This window comes from Cervus canadensis, chromosome 25 (assembly GCF_019320065.1).
Source record: "Cervus canadensis isolate Bull #8, Minnesota chromosome 25, ASM1932006v1, whole genome shotgun sequence".
Classification (NCBI taxonomy): Eukaryota; Metazoa; Chordata; class Mammalia; order Artiodactyla; family Cervidae; genus Cervus; species Cervus canadensis.
The window spans coordinates 37,398,473-37,418,386 of NC_057410.1; the positions used below are offsets into that span (position 1 = coordinate 37,398,473).

The following is a 19,914-nucleotide window of genomic DNA, read 5'->3' on the forward strand; positions in this document are numbered from 1 at the left end:
AAGTATATAAAAAAGTAGAGACATTACTTTGCCTAGAAAGGTCCTAAGAGTCAAAGCTATGATCTTTCCAGTAGTCATGTACAGATGTGAGAGTTGGATCATAAAGAAGGTTGAGGATCGAAGATTTGATGCTTTCTAACTGTGGTGCTGAAGAAGACTCTTTGAGAGTCGCTTGGATAGCAAGGAGATCAAATCAGTCAATCCTAAAGGAAACCAACCCTGATTATTCATGGGAAGATCGATGCTAAAGTTGAAGCTCCAATACTTTAGCCACCTGATGTGAATAGCTGACTCGCTGGAAAAGACCCTGATGCTGGGAAAGATTGAGGGCGGGAGAAGGAGGTGACAGAGGATGAGATGGTTGGTTGGCATCATCAACTTAATGGACATGAGTTTGAGCAAACGCTGGGAGATAGTGAGGGACAGGGAAGCCAGGCATGCTATAGTTCTTGGGGTCACAGAGTCAATACATGACTTAAGAGACTGAACAACAATAACAAAGTTATCAAATTTAAGCAAGATTTTGCATTTAATCAGTACTGCTATTGAGATCTGGGTTATAACTTTAGTGTCATTAATTATTACAAAATTACTTAGGTTCTCTGAACCTGTACTCATTCAGTTTTGAAAAATGAGAATAAAACTTACTATTAGGCCAGGTACCTTAAATGTGAATAAGAAAGCGAGGAGAGGTAAAGGTAGAAAAGACTAAAACAGACAGAACAAAAATAATAAATAAATAGAAAATAATAGTCATAATGAATGAAAAAACAAGAACAAAAATAAGGTGCTGCAGTAATAATAACAGATAACTACTACAAAAGTAAGTATGTAGTTTTAAGCACAGTAAATGACATATGTGCTCCAAAAACACCAGCTTTCCTCTCTGCCTCCCCCTGCTAAATTATGAATTGAAAACACTGAACATGAAGAATATTTAATTCAAATTCTTGAGTAAACAAAGTAATCAGAATACATATTTTAATATAGACAGCAAGACAGAGGAACAAGCACTTTACAAGTATTGGTCTCCAGCATGCAAGAGAAAGGCATGTATCAGTTATAAACATATCCTTTAACCAGAAAGATTCGTGTGCAATCATACTATTCAAGTCTGAGCAGAGTTCTTAAACTCTCAAAGCCTTGATTTCTTAACTTAGTTGGAAAATGAGAACAATATAAGCAGCTACTTCACTGAATTATTATGAAGATTAAATGAAATAAGGAATAAGCTATGGTAACCAGAACAGTTTGTAACTAGCATAAAAACAAACACACAGATTAATAGAACAGATTCAGGAGGCCAGAAATAAAAGAATCAAGAATATACAATGGGGAAAGAATAGTCTCTTTAATAAATGGTTTTGAGAAAACAGAACCACAAGCAAAAGAATGAAACTAACCCCTGTTTCACTTCACTCACAAAAATCAACTCAAAATGGATTAAAGAATTGAACGTGCAACTGACAACCATAATTCTTCCAGTAGAAATAGGGGATAAGCTCCCCGACATTGGTCCTGGCAGTGATTTTTTGGATTTGGAACTAAAGCACAACAAAAACAAAATAAAAATAAATAAACGGTCCTATGTCAAACTAAAACATTTTCACATAACAAATGAAATACATGGAATGGGAGAATCTATTTGCAAAAACAGATATGAAAACAGGTTAACATTCAAAATAAAAACTCATACAACTCAATCACAAAAAAACAAAACCTAAAAAAAAAAAAAAAAACAAAACCTGATTCAAAAATGGCACAGGAACTTCTTCCAAAGACATATAATGGCCAACAGGTACATGAAAAGGTGCTCATAATCATGCAAGGTCAGGGAAGTGCAAATCAAAACTACAATCAGAGTATCAATTACTTCACACCTGGTAAGAATGACTATCATCAAAAAGACAAGAGATAAGTATTGGTGGCAAAAATGTAGAGAAAAGGGAACACTTGTGTATGGCTGGTGGGAATGCAAACTGATGAAACCATCATAGAAAACAATGATACAGGCTCATCAAAAACTTAAAAACAGAACTACCATACTATCTAGCAGTTCCACTTCTGGGTATATATTCGAAGAAAACTAAATCACTTTTGAAGAGATAGTCATTCAGCCTTACTCACAATAGCCAACCCATGGAAACAACCTAAGTATAAATGCATGGATGAAAAGGATAAAGAAAATGTATTAATAGTATGGACACACAATGCAATATTACTCAGACACACACAAAAAGAAATCTTACCATTTATGACATCATGACAACATGGATGGAACATGATGACATTACGCTAAGTGAAATATCAGAGAGATAAAGAAAAACAACTGTGATCTCCTTTATATGTGGGATCTAAAAAAAGCAAACTGACGGAAACAAAGAACAGATCTGTCAACGGGTACAAACTTTCATTTTTAAGATAAATAATTTATGGGGATATAGGGCATAGTCAAAAACGGGTTAACCAACAGTGTTTGACACACCATCTTTCAGTAAAGGACTACACAAAATGATCATTACTACAAATCCGATGAATGTCTCTAAATGGATCACAAAATTATGTTTTTTATTTTTTACTGAACGGCTTGGAAAGAAATTATTTTCAAAAGTAAACTTCGGTAACAATCAGAGTTAGCACATGAAAGAAAGTGCTTAAAATTTAAAAAAGATGGAGGCACTGGTCCAAACAGTTGAAAATGTATTTTAGATGTCGAGTCTACAGCTTGAGAAAGTTTTCCTAGCGGTGTATTCACATTCCAGAATGGTTGAGAGCAGCCCGATGGGCAAAACTTGCAAAAAGCAAAGCTGCAAGCGTTTAAGAAGGCGGCTGTCAGGGAAAGCCACCCTTGGTCACCAAGCAAGTAACACCAACAGGGCTGGTGAGTACAGAGGTGACTTCTCCTTCTACCCCCTAGCAGTGGCCTGGGCAAGTTCTAACCTCTCTGGAACCTTCGCTCAACCTTCAAGTCCGTCAACCCGCGAAGATAATGGGGCTACAGGTAAGGCGGCCGAAGCGGAGCATGCGGTGTCCTCTTCCCAAATCTTCACTCGCCCCCAACCAAGCTCGCGGCCCCCAACTCCACTGTGCAGAGACAGACGGTGAAATCGAAGAAGCTAAAACTTCTGCCTTCTTACAGAAGGCACCACCCAGGGCGTCGCCAGCGAACGCCCAAGGAGAGGGCGGCGTCTTCCCACCTCTTCAGACTCTGGCTGGGCCCCTCAGCCCCAAAGGCAGGAGCGTCTCTCCCCCGGGACCGCCCACATCAACTCCTCCCCAGCCACTAACCAATACCTGACGTCACCTGGGAGCAGTTCCACGCGGGGTTGACTTAGAGAAACCTCGGGAAGAGCGGTCCGGCGAGCGACGCCACCGAAGGTACAGTCATGTTGGGCCTCTTTCAGGTCACCAGCGCAGACACGCCTCGGCCGCTGCGCCTCCCGCCTCCGGGCGGTTCCCCCGCACCTCGGTACCGCCGCAGCCTCCCGCACTGCACGCCGGGAACGGCCTACCTCCACTTCTCAGAGACATCAACGTCCTAAATGTCCCGGCCTCCAAGCAGAACTGCATTTTGGGATTTGAAGTCCTCATCTCACGCCTTCACTTCGTCCTTAACACACAGTGCCGGGAACTCGCGGGGGAATCTGAACGTAAAGCATCACCCACGGTCGTGAAATGTAGGCATCGCTAAGCATCCGGGCTCTTGTTGCGGCCTCGGCGAGGGTGGGGAATGGTGTCGCCTAGCAGCCGCCGTCGCTATTACTCGCTCGGGACCAGTTGGCGGGATCCAGTGTCCGACTGGAACGGCGCTGGAGAGCGGTCAGGTTTGGCGGCTGGGCCGGGCCGAGTGGGCAAGGTAGCTGAGAGGCAGGCCGCCGCTGGTTGCCAGGTTTGGTGTAGGTAGGTGGATCCTGGTGAGCGCAAACCGAGAGTCTGTTCCCACGCAGGTTCTTTAACCTTCGGGGCCCAGATAGACGACAGCTCAGTTTCCCCGTTCCTTAGCCTCCTGTCCGCAATCGGTTTGCTTTCCCTTCGCTTCAGCCCTCATTTCCCAGGCCCAACTACACTCGTTTCAATCGTATATTTATTTCCTCACTTTCTTTTCTTTCTTTTTTTTTTAAATCCTAGCTCTTGTTTCTCAGAATCAGGGCTCAATTTTAGCCTTCTAAGCACCCCCGCGCTTGGCACCATTAGGTGTTCCAGCGCTTTGGTGGCAAGGGAGCGTGGAGGAGCAGGACTGAGTCTTAGTTCTGACTTAGACTTAGTTTAAGCGTGGAAGCCTTACATAAATTATTTGACCGATAAAATATGATTTGTTGCAACTGCTGTACTTTTCATACAGACTATTTAATCGACATATCTGTTACACAATTAAGGAGCAATAGCTCTTTGCAAACACCCTAGAGAGTTGTAACAATGTGATCTGTAACAACTTTAAATTACTGTAAAAACAGTAATGCTACTTAACCTTGTAAATGCTAATACCCACTTGTTTTGTTACTGAAGGTAAAGCACAGTGAAAGAATTCAAGATGCCACCTAATATAAACTGGAAAGAAATAAGAAAGGTTGACCCAGATGAGCTGCCTCGTCAAGAAGAATTGGCAGATAATTTATTGATTTCCTTATCCAAGGTACTTGATTGATAAAGAAAGCATAGATACATACATACAACTATGATTAATTTAAATTGTCCCTGAAATCACTGAATGGTACAACTGAAAGAATTCTTATATTTTGCTTAAGGATTATAAAATATGAAATTGTTGCTTTTCTCTTTACTTAGGTGGAAGTAAATGAGCTAAAAAGTGAAAGTCAAGAAAATGTGATACACCTTTTTAGAATTACTCAGTCACTAATGAAGGTTTGTATGCAGTACTAATAGCTTTGACTATTAGAGAAAGCTTAAGAATCTCTTCTTAGATAAGTTAATCTAAAGTACTTTGTAAAATCTAAATGGCAGCTAAAGTTCCTAAAATAATGTGTAGGGGAAACAGAATGGTTGTGTTTTAAAAAGCATAGGGATGTCTTATGTTAGTGAGTGAAAGTCGCTCAGTCCAGTTTGACTCTTTGTGACCCCATGGACTATATAGTCCATGGAATTCTCCAGGCCAGAATACTGGAATGGGTAGCCTTTCCCTCCTCCAAGGGATCTTCCCAACCCAGGGATTGAACCCCCATCTCCCACATGGTAGGCAGTTCTTTACCAGCTGAGCCACAAGGGAAGCCCAAGAATACTGGAGTGGGTAGCCTATCCCTTTTCCAGCAGATCTTCCCGACCCAGGAATCAAACCAGGGTCTCCTGCATTGCAGGCAGATTCTTTATCAACTGAGCTATCAGGGAAGCCTGTCTTATGTTAATTATGTTATAATTTGTTAGAGTAGCCAACCACTGTAGGGATTTATTAGAAGAGAAAGAGATTTAGATGTGAGAGTACCTTATAAGGGCTTTCCTGGTGGCTCAGCTGGTAAAGAAGCTGCCTGTAATGCAGAAGACCTGGATTCGATCCCTGGCTTGGGAAGATCCCCTGGAAAAGGAAAGGACTACCCACTCCAGTATTCTGCCCTGGAGCAAAGAGTCAGACAGGACTGAAGGACGTTCACTCACTCTCTTACCTTATAAAGGTCAAAGACTATTGAGTAAGTGGAGGCAGTGGTAAAGTGTTAACGAGATTCTAGCGCTGGTGTGCATACGTGCTAAGTCACTTGAGTCATGTCCAACTCTTTGTGACACCATGGACTGTAGCCTGCCAGGCTTCTCTGTGCATGGGATTCTCCAGGCAAGAGTACTGGAGTGGGTTTCCCTGACCTCCTCCAGCAGATCTTCCCGACCCACCTCTTTTATGCCTCCTGCATTGGCAGGCAGGTTGTTTATTGTTAGTGCCATCTAGGAAGTCCTCTAGAGCTGAAAGTGAAAAGTGAAAGTGAAAGTCCTTCTCCAGGGAATCTTCCCAGCCCAGGGATTGAACCCAGGTCTCCCACATTGCAGGTGGATTCTTTGCCAGCTAAGCCACAAGGGAAGCCCTCTAGAACTGAATGTTACTGTAAATAAAAACTGGGGATAGAAAATATGCATATTCTTTACATTTGAGGAGACAAGTGCAGAAAGTTTATAGCAGGTTGTAGAAGAAACAGATGTTGGATATAGTTTGGAATAGGCTGTCCAGGGCCTTAATGGCATATCTTAACGCTCAACAGTTAGAAGCCATTAAAGGTTTTTGAGCTATACAGTTGCCTTCAGAAGGTTAAATTAGTTATGTTAAATGACAAATTGAAGAGAATTGAAGTGGTTTAGACATAACATTATGTAAGAAGTTAGACATAAAATTATGGACTAGAATAATGAAAATTAAAATAGAAAAGAGAGATAGTTGAAAACATTACAAAGGGAAAGTTGCAATGCTTGAAATAAGACTTGAGGGAAGAAGAGGAATCAAAGATGTTTCAAACTTTTAGGAATCTAGAAATTATAACCTTAAGAAATTCACCTATTCATTCAGCAAATATTTGCAGAATGTCTCCTTGTGCCAGGCATTGCAGGCCCTAAGTAGTAGGATAGTAAATAGAACTAAATTATTTTTAGTGCTTATGTTCTGATGTAAAGGCATACTGAAATAACTTTTTTTAATGTTTAGATGAAAGCTCAAGAAGTAGAGCTAGCTTTGGAAGAAGTTGAAAAAGCTGGAGAAGAACAAGCAAAATTTGGTAAGTGCCCTGGAGAAAGGATTACTGTGGTGTTAAAGAGTGGATTCCATTTATTCACTAAGCAATAGAGAATCAACTTTAATATAGAGTCTATAATATTTGCATAGTTTATTTCAAAAGGTTTTTCTAGAACTCCTGTTTCATGGAAAATGTACAAAATAGTTATTTTCTCTTGTGTTAGCTTATTATAAATATGATAGAGTTTAAAAATTAGTTTTATTATTTTATTGAAATTTATATAAAGTTTGTTTTGAGATAAATCTAACCAGTTCAAACATTTGTCTTTTTTAATAGAAAATCAATTAAAAACTAAAGTAATGAAACTGGAAAATGAACTAGAGGTATGTTCTTTTGTATTCCTTAGGGTGTAATTGTCATAAATATTATCATTTTCAATTATTATTTTCAAATTTTTTCATTATATTTGGCTGGAAAATCAGTGGAATGATACTGTGTTTATAATTACTTGTTCAGTATATATTTTATATGCCTATTTATGTACCTTAAATTCTATTAAGGATTGCACATCTAATTGTGAACAAAATAAAAATGTTGAGTAACCTCATGGAGCTTACAGTCTAGATTAATATACAGAGAGATTACTATTACTGAGGTGCAGTGAGGCATGTTGGAATTTGAAGAACAGTGACAGAAAGGTATAGGAGAAGAGGAGCTTTCTGAGAAAGCCAAGAGCCAAAATGTGAACATAAATTTTCAGTGAAGGAACAGAATACATTGAAATTATGGAGATTATTGGAAAGAATGTGATACAAATGGATTAGTCTTTATAAAGAGGAAGGACCTTTATCCTTTGTACTTGGAAGGAAGGAAGAATGGATGTTTACAGAAGCTTTTCATGTTGGTAGGTTTAGTGCCTGGAATTTGAGAGGATGAAGAGGTCATCTGCTAAAAATAAGAGTGGGAGATGTGTAGTCAAATTTTAAGGAAGTCAGATAAAACCTAAAGTATATGGAGAATGAACTGGAGATTTCAGGATCTGGAATGTTCGGATCTTGGTTCTTTCACATATTAGCTCTATGGATTCAGATGGTTTTATTTTTTATTCCTTATTGTATATCCAGCTTCTAGGGAAATACCATTCTCAATAAGTACTTGTTAACTGAATTATGAGAGCTTCCCCAATGGCTCCGTGGGTAAGGAATCTGCCTGCAATGCAGGAGATGTGGGAGACGCGGGTTTGATCCTCAGTTTGTGGGATTTTCCCGGCAAGAAAAAGTGGGCTGCAGCCCACTCTGGTATTCTTGCCGGGAAAATCCCACGAACTGAGGAGCCTGGTTGGCTATAGTCCAAAGGGTCACGAAGAGTCAGACACGACTGAGCAACTAAGCGCAAGCACAAGTGAGTTAACGGAGTCAGATCAGGTCTGTGCTGGTGTTTAACAGGGCAACTGCTACAGGACAGAAGAATAGGGCAGTTGGCGATATTGGTTGAAGCAGTGATTATAAAAAGCTAAATAGGCAAGGAAATCAAGATTGGGATGTTAGGGAGAGATTAAGGAGAAGAGGAGTCAAGGGATGAAAGGGTCTTGTGAGGTAAAAGGGCAGATGTTTTTGTGAATAATTGGAGAATGTTTCTGCTTAGACAAAGTCCTGGTGTGGGGATGGGAGTATGAGGCTATAATGCAGACACGAAGAGAGTTTAAAAAAAGAAAGTCCAGAATGAAAGTTACATATGTGTAGAAATTGCTTAGGGACTTTTGATGGAAGACTGTGAGCCATGTGCCAAAATTTCTCAGCGAATTTTGTGAAGGAATGACTGGGAAGTTGGTAGTTTGCTACTTTCATGAATAGGTAATGTTAAGAAAGCTGGCTATCATGTGAGATTCAAAGCAGCAGGAGGAGTTTTTACAGGATGACGGAGGAATGATAGCCTAGAAATTATAGTTTGGGGTAAATCAACACCTTTTCTTAACCTCTAATTATATGAGATGTGAAAGAATAAGCATTTCCAATCTGAAAAAGTTCCAAATGAAGTAGTGTACTAAAAGAGCCAAGCTATAGCTAAAGCAAGAAGATAGAAAGGATAAGTCAGTGGAAAGGCTAGGGAAGTAAAATACTAGTTTATCTTGGAAGAAGATTTTCTTTGAGAGCATAATGTAGAGCTTTTTGAGGGAGGTAAAGAGTGAAAAATTTGGTTAACATAGAAGAATAACAGAACTGAATGGCAGGGAGATGACTTAGAGACAGATTAGAGGACCAGAGGATTTTTGGTGTTTTTGACCATGACCCAAAGTAACTGGAATATGAAGCAAAATGTATTTAGTCTGCTGCAAGATTTTAAAGGTATCTAAGTCTGGATGTCTAATATAATAGCACTAGCTATGTGTGGCTGTTAGCCTTTAAATTAATTACTGTGTAAATTAATTACAACTTAAGAATTCAGTTCATTACCTGCACTAGTTGCATCTCAAGTTCCCAGTAGACACATGTATATAGTGGCTATTGTATTGGGCAGTGCAGAGAACATTTCCATTAACCTAAAAAGTCCTTTTAGATAGCACTGGTGTAAATATGAGTCAGTGATATGAGGGGAAGGGCTGCTTAAAATCTCCGTGGGTCAGTGACTAGGGTGGAGGCTCAGGTGGATTTTGGCGTTGTTTCAGAGCTCTGGTACTCAGGGAAAGCCTAAATAGTTCATTGCATAGACCATTATATGCCTTTGTAGTTTACCCTGATGCCTGTGGCTCAGCTATAACAGAATCTGAGTGATTGACAGTCAGTTCTTTATAGCTCTGGGTGGCTTAGGAAGAGCTTAAAGGGTTGCCTGTGAACTAAAGCCTAAATACACTTAATAAAAATGGTTCTTAAGCAACTTGATTTTAAACACCTGGTGCTGATTATAATAAAATTTAAAAGTCGAAATAACTGTTTGTTTGCTGTTGATTCATTTGACTCTCCAAATGTAATAGAATTAATTTTTACTTTTGGTTTATTACTTTCAGATGGCACAGCACTCTGCAGGTGGGCGTGACACTCGGTTTTTACGTGATGAAATTCGCCAGCTTGAAAAGCAATTGGAACAAAAAGATAGAGAATTGGAGGACATGGAAAAAGAGTTGGAGAAAGAGAAGAAAGTTAATGAACAAGTGAGGCACATTTTTCTATTGACAGTTAACTGTTCAAGTTACCAAAAAACACTACCTGTTTATAGTTTTTATCATTTTTTGTAATGATACCAATTTTTATGTATTTGTGGAAATTGATCTTTATGTATTTCTAAGGTTTTATATCATAGCTGATGTTGTCATCCCGTCTTTAAAATACAATGGATCAGAAGGTCTAGTGAATGAATATGACCTAGACATTAATTCTTTATATATGGAGGTATCTTTTTCTGCAGATGTTAAGAATTCTTTACATAAAGTTGATGATTAGGTCTGGAATATTGACATGAAAAAATTAAACATGCAAAAAACAACTGATTTTCTTATTTGTCATAATTTGGGGAAAAATTTATATTTATATTAGTACTAGACTTGGAAATTAATGTTTAATGATATATTCAATAATAATCAAATTTTTTATTTTCTGGCATACCTCACTTTATGTAATATAGAGGTTCTTAAAGAGTGTTAATGTCACCATTTTGTAAATCAGTTCATATATTAAATCATAATGTGTCATCTTTTGTACAAGCACAGTTTATTACTACCTCTTATACTTGTTACTTATAAAATAATTTAATGTTCACTATAGTTTGAGAAAAAATTATATTTTTACAGGTAAATTTATATTTCCTTTTAGAAAATAGTATGTTTTCTTTTTTTGCCTCCACTGTCACTGACTTAGTGAAAAATTTGGTGTCTACATGTATTAGTTGTCCCATTCCTGATGCCCAGAAGCTTTTGTGTCCTTTATAAGGTCAATGTCGTATTATGTCCAGATAATCTTATTTTGTCCGTCATTCTCTTGGAAACAGATGGTTATAAATATAAGTAGATGACATTGATTATGAGGTAATGTTGATATTTAAAAAGAATTCATCATAGACTGATATATAAGGAAAAGCGTTCCTATTATTTATGTATTTATTTTCGGCTGTGCCACAGCACATGTGGGATTTTGGTTCCCCTACCAAGGATCAAACACCTGACCCCTGCTTTGGAAGCATGGAGTCTTAACCTCTGGATCTCCAGTGAAGTCCTGAATTCCCATTCTTGATGTATCTATTTTATTAGATAGTTTGGAAGTAATGTAAAACTGAGCTATTAATATCTATATAGTTTTTGCAGTGAAAAAGTGTAGATTGATGCTGAAAGGTGATGAATGGTAAAGAATCCACCTGCCAATGCAGGTGAGGATCCTCAGCATGCCAGCAAATTTGGGAAACTCAGCAGTGCCCACAGGACTGGAAAAGGTCAGTTTTCATTCCAGTCCCAAAGAAAGGCAATGCCAAAGAATGCTCAAACTACTGCACAATTTTACTCATCTCACACACGAGCAAAGTAATGCTCAAAATTCTCCAAGCCGGGCTTTAGCAATACATGAACTTCCAGGTATTCAAGTTGGATTTAGAAAAGGCAAAGGAACCAGAGATCAAATTGCCAACATTCCTGGATCATTGAAAAAGCAAAAGAGTTCCAGAAAAACATCTATTTCTGCTTTATTGAATATGCCAAAGCCTTTGACTGTGTGGATCACAACAAACAGGAAAATTCTGGAAGAGATGGGAATACCAGATAACCTGACATGCCTCTTGAGAAACCTATATGCAGGTCAGGAAGCAACAGTTAGAACTGGGCATGGAACAACAGACTGGTTCCAAATAGGGAAAGGAGTACGTCAAGGCTGTGTATTGTCACCCTGCTTATGTAACTTCTGTGCAGAGTACATAATGAGAAATGCTGGGCTGGAAGAAGCACAAGCTGGAATCAAGATTGCCGGGAGAAATATCAATAACCTCAGATATGCAGACGACACCACCCTTATGGCAGAAAGTGAAGAGGAACTAAAGAGCCTCTTGATGAAAGTGAAAGAGGAGAGTGAAAAAGTTGGCTTAAAGCTCAACATTTAGAAAACTAAGATCATGGCATCTGGTCCCATCACTTCATGGCAAATAGATGGGGAAACAGTGGAAACAGTGGCTGACTTTATTTTTGGGGGGCTCCAAAATCACTGCAGATGGTGATTGCAGCCATGAAATTAAAAGACTCTTACTCCTTGGAAGGAAAGTTATGACCAACCTAGACAGCATATTAAAAAGCAGAGCCATTACTTTGCCAACAAAGGTCCAACTCTAGTCAAGGCTATGGTTTTTCCAGTAATCATGTATGGGTGTGAGAGCTGGACTATAAAGAAAGCTGAATGCCAAAGAATTGATGCTTTTGACCTGTGGTGTTGGAGAAGACTCTTGAGAGTCCCTTGGACTGCAAGGAGATCCAACCAGTCCATCCTAAGGGAAATCAGTCCTGGGTGTTCATTGGAAGGGCTGATGTTGAAGCTGAAACTCCAATACTTTGGCCACCTGATGTGAGGAGCTGACTCATTTGAAAAGACCCTGATGCTGGGAAAGATTGAGGGCAGGAGAAGGGGACGACAGAAAATGAGATGGTTGGGTGGCATCACCGAGTCAATGGACATGAGTGTGGGTAAACTCTGGGAGTCGGTGATGGTCAGGGAGGCCTGGTGTGCTGCAGTTCATGTGGTGGCAAAGAGTTGGACACGGCTGAACAACTGAACTGAACTCGAGAAGGAAATGGCAACCTATTCCAGTATTCTTGCCTAGAAAATCCCTTGGACAGAGGAGCATGGTGCGCTGCAGTCTGTGGGGTTACTGTAGAGTTGTACATGACTTAGTGACTAAATAACAACAAAAGTGAAGGATAAGCTCTCAGCAAATTATCTGTTTAGTTGACTCAGTGAAACATAACAGACTTACAGATTTCTTATCATGAAGGATCCTACCTATCTGTACAGTAATAGAATTGCTTAGGGAGATGTCTTTGTGTGTCTTTTTCTAGGCTGTTGTTCTTTGTCTAGCCTGTATATTCATCAACTTCTCATCACTGATACCGCTCACTTTTAGGTAATCAGAACTATCTTGTCCATTCATATCCTAGACTACTATCTTTATTCTTAGGCACACACACAGACAACCTGTTCAGTCACTAAGTCATGTCTGACTCTTTGCAACAGCATGGAATGCAGCATGTCAGGCTTCCCTGTCCTTCACTATCTCCCAGAATTTGCTCAAGCTCGTGTCCATTGAGTCGATGATGACATCCAATTATCTCAGCCTCTGTCACCTCCTTCTCTGCTCTCAATCTTTCCCAGCATCAGGGTCTTTTCCAGTGAGTCAGCTCTTTGCATCAGGTGGCCAAAGTACTGGAGCTTCAGCATCAGTTTTTCCAATGAATATTCAGGGACAACTTGAATACAGTTAATGTACCTTTCCAGCCAGTAGGTTACTTGAAATAGAATATGGATATGAGTTGCTTTGGCAATTTGTTTTTCCCCTTCGCCAGTCATTCAGTTTTACTGAGTACTTATAGCATGCAAAATACTAAGGATACAGTGGGCATACTGTTCTGCTTCTTAGCCATATTCACTGTCAATTACAAAGATAATATAAGATAATAGGATACTCGGGATACATTTGGATATAAGAATACTCTGGGATACTATGGGAAGGTATACCTAAGTCAGTCAGTTTTTTTTTTGAGTTTGAATTTTTATAAAACAGTTTTTCAAATTTATTTTTGGCTACACTGCATCTTCAGTGCCGTGCGGGCCTTCTCTAGTTGCAGTGAGTATGGTCTACTCTTTAGTAGCATTACGTGGGCTTCTCGTTGCAGTGGCTTTTCTTGTGGAACATGCATATTCCAAAAGGATATTTGTGGATAGGAAATCATGAGAGACACTGGATAGATGATAAGAGTTTGTGGGTCATGGATATTGAAGCAATAGAAGTGATTGGAAGGCTGATCTCTGAGGCATAGAAATGTCTAATGAAATAGAGTGTTTCAAGGAACAGCCCAAGAAAAGATATCAGGAGTATGATGTTTCAAAAACCAAGGAAAATGAGCATTAGTGCAAACAGTTTTGCCTTTAAGTTCTTGAAATGCCTTTTCTTGTTAAATTTCCCAGTTCAAAATAGGATAGGACTGTTTCTTAATTCCCAGATGATAATAATGATGATGGTAAACTTCTAATATTTGTAAGCATGCTTGCTAAGTCACTTCAGTCGTGTCCAACTCTTCGCAACCCTAGGGACTGTAGCCCTTCAGGCTCCTCTGTCCGTGGGATTCTGCAGGCAAGAATACTGGAGTGGGTTGCCGTGCCCTCCTCCAGGGGATCTTCCCGACCCAGGGATTGAACGCCGGTCTCCTGTGGTTCCTGTACTGCGGGCAGGGTTTTTACTGCTGAGCCCCCAGGGAAGCCCCGAAATTCGTATAGCATATTGCATTTTATTATGAACTTTCTTTAAACTTTTTATTTTGAAAACTTTATCTTCATGAAGATTTGAAGAAAAGCAATAAGCACTCATATACTCCTTCCATAGGTTCACCGGTTAACATTGTGCTAGATATGCTTTATCTGTCCGTATCTTGGCACACAGACTTACTGCCCTCCCCTCCCCTCCTCCTCTTGCTTCCCTCTCCTCTCCTTTCTTTTTTGGTGAGCCATTAGAGTTAATGTGAGATATTGTGATACTTCTTATTTAAATATTACAAATATTATATTTTATTCTTAAATATTTCAGTATATTTCCACTGAAAGGAGAGGTATTTTTCACTACAACTACTTATATAATTAGCATACTCAGGAAATGTAGTATCAACTCAATGCTGTTTTCTAATAGATAGTCCATAATCAGGTTTCCTCTGTTGGCCCAGTGATGTCTTTTTAGTTTCCCCACCCACAATCCAAGCATTCATGCTTCTTTTTAAGCATTGTGTTGTACTGCTTTATATTTCTAAGTAAGTTAATGCTCCCTGAGAGTGGAGTCTTTCAGCTCTGATGATAGAACTGCAATACAGTAAAGATCTGGGACAGAAGACTGCTCATTAATAGGTTTTAGGCTGGGGAAGAAGAGTAATGGTTTTGTTTTCTGTATCCTTTGGTTAGAGTTTTCTGTTTGTTAAGCTCAACTTGCTTAATCCTTCCTATCCTTAGTTTTTAAAATTTTGGCTTACTCTTCATGTCTTGGGTCAACGTGAAGTCCTCAGTAATTAAACATTCTGTTTTATTGATGAGAAATTGAAAACCTGAAATTACATTGAATTAATGCTGAATTTTCTTTTTTATCTGTTTTTTGCTATTTTAGTTGGCTCTTCGAAATGAGGAGGCAGAAAATGAAAACAGCAAATTAAGGAGAGAGGTTGGTAAAAAAAAAATTCAGTAGTTGTGGTGCTTCAACAAAGATACTTATTAAAAAAGTTTCCATAAATTAATTCTGTAACCAAAACTGGAATTGTCTAAGTAGTTGATGTTTTTGAACTGTGATTTTTATGATATGACTTTGTCTTAGAGAAGTAGAAAATAAATAGAAAGGTGAGACCGTTAAGTACTACATTCATTTGTTAGATCTCTTTGGGTAAATCTTTCTTTTTTAGCTGTTCTTTGCTTGTTTGCTAACTGAATATGTGAGTGAATTTCTGCCTTACTTTCTCTTATTTTATCTGGCATTCTTTTAAAACTTTTGTTTCTTAATGAAATCTTACAAATTCTGTTAATTATTTGGTTCTTTTGAGCCAAATAATGTACATTGTTTATCATGAATTTTTATTTTTTAATATAATCAAAATTTTTTTGGTTTGGTTGGTAATTAATACTCTTGCTTTCTTTGATTATCCAAAATAATATCTTATTCTCCTAAATTTTTTTTTCCTTTAATTTCTTATTATTATACTTAATTATATGTTATCTTTCTCATTTCTAATTACCTCCTTCTTGTTCTTTTCTGGAGAACAAACGTCTAAAGAAAAAGGTGAGGCTTTAAGGGTTGTGAAACCTTGGGATTTTAAAGGTGTGTTTTGAGGTCATTACTTAGAGGGTGAAATTTTGTTTCTTTGGATAGTTTTTTAAATAGAATATTGTGTTTAATCTACATTCAGAATGAACAGCTTCGTCAGGATATTATTGACTATCAAAAACAAATAGATTCACAAAAAGAAACACTTTTATCGAGAAGAGGAGAAGACAGTGACTACCGATCACAATTGTCTAAAAAAAACTATGAACTTGTCCAATATCTGGATGAAATTCAGGTAAAATGGATGGAAATCAGTTCAAAGCGATAATTTTTTATAAAACTTTCATTTATAATGTAAATCTAGTGTTTAGACCTACATTTAAACATATTTAGTGTAAATCTACAAATGTGTATTTGTAAAACATGAAATAAATTGCATCTTTGGAGTTCCAAATCTTGCAAATTCATTCTTGTTATATGTCTATCTTGTGCATTTCTTAAGAACTGAGATTCTTATAGTTTTCTTGATATTTAATTTGATTTAGTTGGTAATTTGATTTAGTTGATACTAAATATGTATAAAGTTCCATTTTCTCCAGCAAACACTTATGATTCCATTTAATTTTAATTTTAATTTGTTTTATTAAATTGTTTTTAACTGTAATGCCTTTACCTTTCCTAGACTTTAACAGAAGCTAATGAGAAAATTGAACTTCAGAATCAAGAAATGAGAAAAAATTTAGAGGAGTCTGTCCAGGAAATGGAGAAGATGACTGATGAATATAATAGGATGAAAGCTGTTGTGCATCAGACAGATAGTATGATGGACCAGTTAAAAAAAGAAAATGATCATTACCGGCTTCAAGTAAGGATTCTTGTTAGATTAACTTATTTGGACAGACTTCATATTGCCTCATTACTGTTTATTTGAACTTGGAAAGTATTTTTTACTTTCTAGGATATGAGATTTTTGTCTTATGCTCTAATATACCATCTTACACTGTAATATGTTGCCATGCTGATATATTTGTCTCTCTATATATGGTTTTCTGGTTTCCTTACACATACCTTATAGTTCTTGCCATGTAGGATGTATAGGTGATATCTGAATGAATATATAGATAGCAGTCCTGCAAAGCTATTAATTTGGGGAATTTTCTACTAAAGACTCTTAGAGGTCCTGTGAACCATGAAGTTCAGTTTTACACCTTAGAGTAAATGCACTCTGCATGTCATAGAAACCAGTTTATTGTTCACTACTTACACAGGATTAAACTTGTTAAAAAATAGAGTAATACTTAAAAATATAATTACCTTATAACAAAAAGTAATTTTACAACTATAAAGATGCACAGACCATTTAATGTCACCCTAGCTATAGAACTGCTTCAATAATGAATATGCCTTTAAATATATATGTGTATGTGTGCATGTGTATGCTTATCACTGTGTATAATGCATGTATAGATATTCAGTTATAACAAATATGTTTGTGTTACACTATTTTACAACATCCTTGAAATAATTGTTGCCTTTAGGTACAGGAGCTTACAGATCTTCTGAAAGCAAAAAATGAAGAAGATGATCCAATCATGGCAGCTGTCAATGCAAAAGTAGAAGAGTGGAAGGTGCTTTCTTTCAATTGCTATAATAGCTTTTAATTTTAGATTTCAATTTTTAGTCTTAATTTTCTTTAAAGGCTTTGTACTGGTTAGTGCGATTTTTGTTAGTTATTTCCAAAGGTGTATGAAATGTCCTAGCTAGAAAAGTTTTAGGAACTGCCATGTAGAGATCTCTAGAGTTGTTTTTAATCATTTAATTTTGGAGGAGAGATGTTAGTAAATGTATTCTTCACTTTGTTTTTACTTAGTGTCTTTTAAGGATTAGTTTACATCAGTACATATAGTATTGCTTTGTTCTTTTTAATGACTGTATGACTGTAATTTTTCTTTGTAGATATGCCTCTTTCATTCAAGATATTTTATGCTTCTTCGTGTCATTTTAATGTTTTCTTTTTAAAGATTAGTTGTACACACTTTGTTATTGCAGGGAGCTAGTTATAACTTCTTGTTTTAGGAATGGGTTTTGGAAACTTAAAGTTGTTTAATTGAAAAGATTTAATTCCTTAAAAAGAAAAAACCACAGTGTATATCTTTGAGTCATTTCTTATTCGAACCTCAGGCTGTATGCACAAAAGGGACAATAGTCATTCCAATTGTTGCTGTTTTCTCACTTCCAAAATTTTTTTGCCTGTATTTTCTTGATCTGTTAATGGTATATATTGAAGTATGGATCATAAATGAGGAATGGTTTATTAATTTTCCTCTTATGTAACAGACCCTATTTTGTTTATTTCTAGTTAATTTTGTCTTCTAAAGATGATGAAATTATTGAGTATCAGCAAATGTTACATAGTCTGCGGGACAAACTGAAAAATGCCCAGCTTGATGCTGATAAAAGTAATGTTATGGCTCTACAACAGGTAAAACTTTCTCAAAATTTGATTTGTCAATGAATTTTATTAAAGTTGGCAGTGAAACTCTGAACTGTCTTTCATTTATCTCCTGTGCCTAATCTAGTCACTGGCACCTTTGGGTAGATAATAAAGTCTTTAGAAGTTTCTTATACCATCCATTCCTAAGCAAAAATTATAATTAGATTTAGAGTTAGGAATAGAATTACTTTGTGTATTTTTCTCTGTTGATGCAGATAATACATTTATTGTTTGGGAATTATTTACAAGGAACTATTAAAAACTTTTAGACATTTAAATATCATAGTACTCTTACTATATTATACTGTGTTTTAGTGCTGAAATATGCTGTACAATGTAAAATAAACTAAAATATGGCTATAATTTGTACTGTATAAAATTTTTATATTTAATACCAATGTATTCATGTATGCCTGGTAGTCCAGTGGTTAGGACTCCATGCATCCACTTAAGGGGACATGAGTTCGATCCCTGGTCTGGGAACTAAGATCTGGCAAGCCATGTGGCATGACCACAAATAAAAGAAGGAAAGTAAAAAAGGAAAGACGTTACACTTGCATAAACTGTTTTCTCTAGTCATAGTCTAAAAGAAAGAAGGAAATTTGGGAAGTATTTGGAGACTAAGGACAGGTGCAAAGGACAAGATTTTCGTATGAAGTACACTATAAGGGTGAAAGTGAAGAGTGGTGAGGAAAAAAAAGCACAAGGCAAAACGGAAACATATAAAATGATAAAAAGATAGTTGGATGATGAGGAAAAATAACACAAAAGGAGTCATAAGTCACAAACATCAGAGAGTTCTGGAATTTCTGTTTGCCAGAGTGCTAGCTCTTGTATTGTCTTTAAGTATTGGAGAGACAGCAATATACCTACAGTGATTAGTGTAGTTGAGGTATACAAAATAGTAAAAGACAGAGTTTGATTTTTAAAAAATATATTTTATGATTCTGTTGAATAAAACAAGCCCTACCTTTTTCTTACTTCTAGTGAAAGTCGCTCAGTCATGTCTGACTCTTTGCAACCCCATGGACTATACCATCCATGGAATTCTCCAGGCCAGAATACTGGAGTGGGTAGCCTTTCCCTTCTCCAGGGGATCTTCCCAACCCAGAAATAGAACCCAGGTCTCCCGCATTGCAGGCGGATTCTTTACCAGCTGAGCCACAAGGGAAACCCTCATACTTCTAAATTGTATATTAATATTCATAAAGTGAAAATATGTGATATTCAAAATATTTTATAGGGTATACAAGAGCGAGATAGTCAAATTAAAATGCTCACTGAGCAAGTTGAACAATATACAAAAGAAATGGAAAAAAATACATTTATAATTGAAGATCTGAAAAATGAGCTCCAAAGAAATAAAGGTAATTCAATGTTTTATAAGTATGTAGTTATTTTAGATACCATTAAATTTTTAAAATGTTTTATTTTTATTAAAATGGAATTATGTTATAGCAATATATTGTTGATTTTTCTCTATTTGAATTTTATCATATTTAAAAAAAGTTTTACCTGATATTATTAACTACTTTACATGTGATACTAGTGTTTAAACTTGTAAATGGTGGCAGTATTTCCTATAGATTTTCTCTGATGAAAATTACATTAATCTCTATTACCAGATTGGCTGTATAAAAGAAATGAAAAATGGTGATGGTATTTATCCTCCTCTTTGTAATCAACAGAGAATGAAAGAAAATAAACTTTTGATAAGTGTAACAATGTTGCAGAGATTTTTTCAAAAGTAATTGACTTGTCAACATTTGAATTAATCTTACC

At 37.0% G+C, this 19,914-nt stretch overlaps 2 protein-coding genes across 9 annotated transcripts in view; one reads left to right on the forward strand and one right to left on the reverse strand.

Moving 5' to 3' along the window:
- Positions 1-3,537, reverse strand: part of TMTC3 (transmembrane O-mannosyltransferase targeting cadherins 3) — a 60,047-nt gene extending 56,510 nt beyond the window's left edge. For 2 of the 7 annotated variants that reach the window (XM_043447543.1, XM_043447540.1), the window contains exon 1: positions 3,305-3,442. The gene's annotated coding sequence lies outside the window, so the exon portion shown is untranslated. Of the gene's footprint in view, positions 1-2,940; positions 3,222-3,294; positions 3,471-3,512 lie in introns of those variants that run through there. The other 5 variants (XM_043447541.1, XM_043447544.1, XM_043447545.1 and 2 more) reach the window with 5 other exon arrangements.
- The window catches only part of CEP290 (centrosomal protein 290), an 89,041-nt gene continuing 72,631 nt past the window's right edge, over positions 3,505-19,914 (forward strand). For both annotated transcript variants that reach the window (XM_043447537.1, XM_043447538.1), the window contains exons 1-12: positions 3,505-3,900; positions 4,507-4,633; positions 4,786-4,863; positions 6,635-6,704; positions 6,999-7,045; positions 9,667-9,810; positions 14,991-15,044; positions 15,781-15,933; positions 16,321-16,503; positions 17,177-17,266; positions 17,998-18,120; positions 19,376-19,499. In XM_043447537.1, the coding sequence (XP_043303472.1) occupies positions 4,532-4,633; positions 4,786-4,863; positions 6,635-6,704; positions 6,999-7,045; positions 9,667-9,810; positions 14,991-15,044; positions 15,781-15,933; positions 16,321-16,503; positions 17,177-17,266; positions 17,998-18,120; positions 19,376-19,499 (1,168 nt within the window). In that variant the 5' untranslated portion in view covers positions 3,505-3,900; positions 4,507-4,531. The remainder of the gene's footprint in view (positions 3,901-4,506; positions 4,634-4,785; positions 4,864-6,634; positions 6,705-6,998; positions 7,046-9,666; positions 9,811-14,990; positions 15,045-15,780; positions 15,934-16,320; positions 16,504-17,176; positions 17,267-17,997; positions 18,121-19,375; positions 19,500-19,914) is intronic.